General features: G+C 37.9%; 1 protein-coding gene across 1 annotated transcript in view; it reads right to left on the bottom strand.

Annotated features, from left to right (window-relative positions):
* The window catches only part of LOC107556401 (polypeptide N-acetylgalactosaminyltransferase 4-like), a 32,162-nt gene continuing 28,946 nt past the window's right edge, over window positions 1-3,216 (bottom strand). The window contains exons 10-11 of the mRNA XM_016239511.1: window positions 1,851-2,003; window positions 1-1,689 (exon numbers count right to left, since the gene is read on the bottom strand). Of these exons, the coding sequence (XP_016094997.1) occupies window positions 1,561-1,689; window positions 1,851-2,003 (282 nt within the window). The 3' untranslated portion in view covers window positions 1-1,560. The remainder of the gene's footprint in view (window positions 1,690-1,850; window positions 2,004-3,216) is intronic.

Here is a 3,216-nt window from a genome sequence, read left to right as displayed (position 1 = left end):
TGTATATTTTTCCATGTTCCAAAAATACTTCATTACAGTCCATCAGCAAAACACATGATCAACACAAACTGTGCTTTATCAGTAGTAATTCAAATTTCATGTTCACTTTCCCACAGTCCCTAAAAAATTAAATTCACTGAAAATTACAAAGGATGAGACCTAAAAAAAAAGTATGTTGCCATTTTAAATACATTTTAGTGCAAAAATAAAGGTATTATCCATATACAGTTTACGATATAGCATTTTCAAGATATTTACCAAAACTTACTGATACATTATTCAGTTATGTGTGAAAGCTGGAAGACCCGTGATAAAAGCACTTAGTCAATTTTCTGAATTTTACTTTGGCCAACATCTTGATAAAGTATTGTAATACTCTGATTTGTGAAGGAAAATGCACCTTTTTAAAAAGTCTGTCTGAAGAGGCACTTTCTGGTGAGTCAATAAATTTCCAGCAATTAATTTTTCTAGGAAAACAATTAACTGGTAAAGTGGATAATTCCCAAATGTGTAGTAGAGAAAAACTTGGTTTTGGACAACCTGTTTAGGATTTGATAGATTTGGTCCACAATTGCGTTACATTTTATACCAACTCTGAATTACAGTTTCTGTAATCTACTTCAAATTCAAGTGTACATACATTATTAACAAACTACTTGAACACTGCTGTTAGTGTGAGTGAGACTTATGGTACGTTTACACGACAACAGTGTTGTCAAAAACGGAAAAGTTTTTCCCTTGCGTTTTTAAAAAGTTTCACATATGCACGACAACGTTTTCAAATTGATTTGCGTTTACACATATCTGCGAAAACGGACAAAAATGCTGTATTGACAACGGTGCTGTTTTCAAAAACTTCCACTTTGAAACCTGTTTTCAAAAATATGCATTTTCAGTCCCCAAAACGCCATTGTCGTGTAAACTAACAGTCAAAACTCATAAAAAGTTTCCCATTTTTGGCAGAAAACATTGTCGTGTAAACAGCCCCTTAAAATGCTGGTACAGTTCCACAACACCAGTGTGCCAAAATAGTCCATGCAGCTTACACAAAATAAGGTGAAAAGACCCTAAATTCCCTAGTAATACAAAAACAGCCTCAAAATGACACAAAAATATAACAAGAGAACAACAGATGACAATCAAGACAAACCCACTCACGACATCCTCAAATCAGTCACTTCTGATACAATTAAATAAAATTGCTGTGCAGTAGATCTAAAGATTAGTTACTGCTGAGTCTAAAAATGATTCACTTGAAGCGTATAGTGCATCAATGTAAACAAAAATGCTGTTCCAACACGCTGGATGGTTGAATTTGCTACAATGCGTTATTAATAGTTCTAATATGCACTTTGTACTTAGAATAGCACATTGAATGTCTCTAACAAGGAACCGCAAGAATTGGCACTACAAGTATGTCCACTTTGGTTTGCAAAGGCACTATATGGATGGATGGGTCCCATTTTTATGCCTGTTCTTCACTCCTTTTTTAATGCCAAGTCAGAAGTGACATTCTTTTTGATAATTGCACTTACATCCAAGTTCACATGGGTTTTAAAGTCACTCAAAGCTCCAGCGCTGGTGTTTGTCTCCAGGAGAGCAACTTCTCATCTGGATATCTGCACGGCCGTCTTCTGTGCGGTAGGAGGTGATACACATGTTTGAATGAGGGTGATATATGCTGCCATCCTGAAAAGACACAAATGCTAGATAAGGAATTTTTGCCATGAAGATGCAACAGAGCAGATCTGATATACAATAACTTTGTTTGTTTCTTATCTCATCCTGTTTGCTGATGGCACTTTATCACTTTATCAGTGATAATGTGAGCTGTAGGCGAGCAGACTCACATCTCTGAAATCCCATATGATGCCAGGAGGTCTGGGAGCACCGTCATGCGGACAATGCTTCATCCCTATGTGTGTCATTCCATCCTGAACCTCAGCACACAGCTCTGTCATGGAGTTAAACCGAATCTCCTTTTGAGATGTGTACTCGAAGTACTGAGAAAGAGGAAGAAATGCAATTTTGTTTGAAAAGAGATTTGGCACATTTGCATTTCTGTTTTTTTTTTTTTCAGAATATATATCAGAATAAGTATGAGCTTTATTCACCAAGTGTGTGCAAATGCACAAGGAATTTGTTGTGTTTTTTAGGAGCACTTGGTACAAACATACATATGACATTGAGAACAGAAAGAACATTTAAATAAGACTAAGGGAAAAAATAATAATGTGGTATGCATCTGGAACAGAAGATGTATGTACAGATTTGTGCATTATTTACAGTATATAAAGCTGTATAAATAAAAATGTTTATATGTATTTACATAATACTAGAGAGGGATGCAATGATTAGCTATTAAGAAATGAATTACAGAAGACAGGTGGTAATTTCTGTGTTAGCTGTTTAAGCTGGAGATGGCATGGGGGGGAATGTTTTTATGCCTAGATGTTCTAGTGCACAGAGATCTGTAACGTCTGCCTGAGGGGAGAAGTGCAAACAGGTTGTGGACAGGGTGAGAGGGCTCTGTGATGATAGGCGCATTCACGTCATATCGGAATTACCGTGATTACGAGATACCAACTAGTAAAAAGCATTCACGTCCTCGTAGAACTCGTAATTACAACTTGTGAACTGGGAGTTTTCTGAGAGCTACAACTTGTACCACTACCACCTGACCACCTCAGATTCATTAGGTGCTATGTTTAGGCATTGATAGTGCGATAGTTCAGAGTCCAAGGGTGTGAACAGCTCCAAGTAGAGCGTCATGTGTTATCTCGAAATTACATTAATTATGACCTGGCGTGAATGCAGCAGATGTTACCTGCCCGTTTCTTCACTCCTGAGTTGTACAAGTCCTGAAGGTTGGGCAGGTGCACACCAATTATCCTTTCAGCTGTCCTAACAGTCAGTTGCAGTCTTCTTATATCTGATTTGGTGGCTGACCCAAACCAGACAGTTATAGAAGAGCACAGAACTGACTCAATAACAGCGGAGTAAAACTGTGTCATCTGTGCCTGTGGCAGGTTGAACTTTTTCAGTTGACGAAGGAAGTACAACCTCTGCTGGGCCTTTTTCACAATGGAGTAAATGTGATTGTCCAACTTCAGATCCTGTGAGATGGTGGTGCCCAGGAATCTGAATGACTCCACTGCTGCCACTTCATGACCACAGACATTAAAGCAACAGGTCTGTAGTCATTTAGTCCTGAGT

Source organism: Sinocyclocheilus grahami, unplaced genomic scaffold (genome assembly GCF_001515645.1).
Source record: "Sinocyclocheilus grahami isolate Dianchi unplaced genomic scaffold, SAMN03320097.WGS_v1.1 scaffold566.1, whole genome shotgun sequence".
Classification (NCBI taxonomy): Eukaryota; Metazoa; Chordata; class Actinopteri; order Cypriniformes; family Cyprinidae; genus Sinocyclocheilus; species Sinocyclocheilus grahami.
This window is presented reverse-complemented; position numbering and strand designations above follow the sequence as displayed.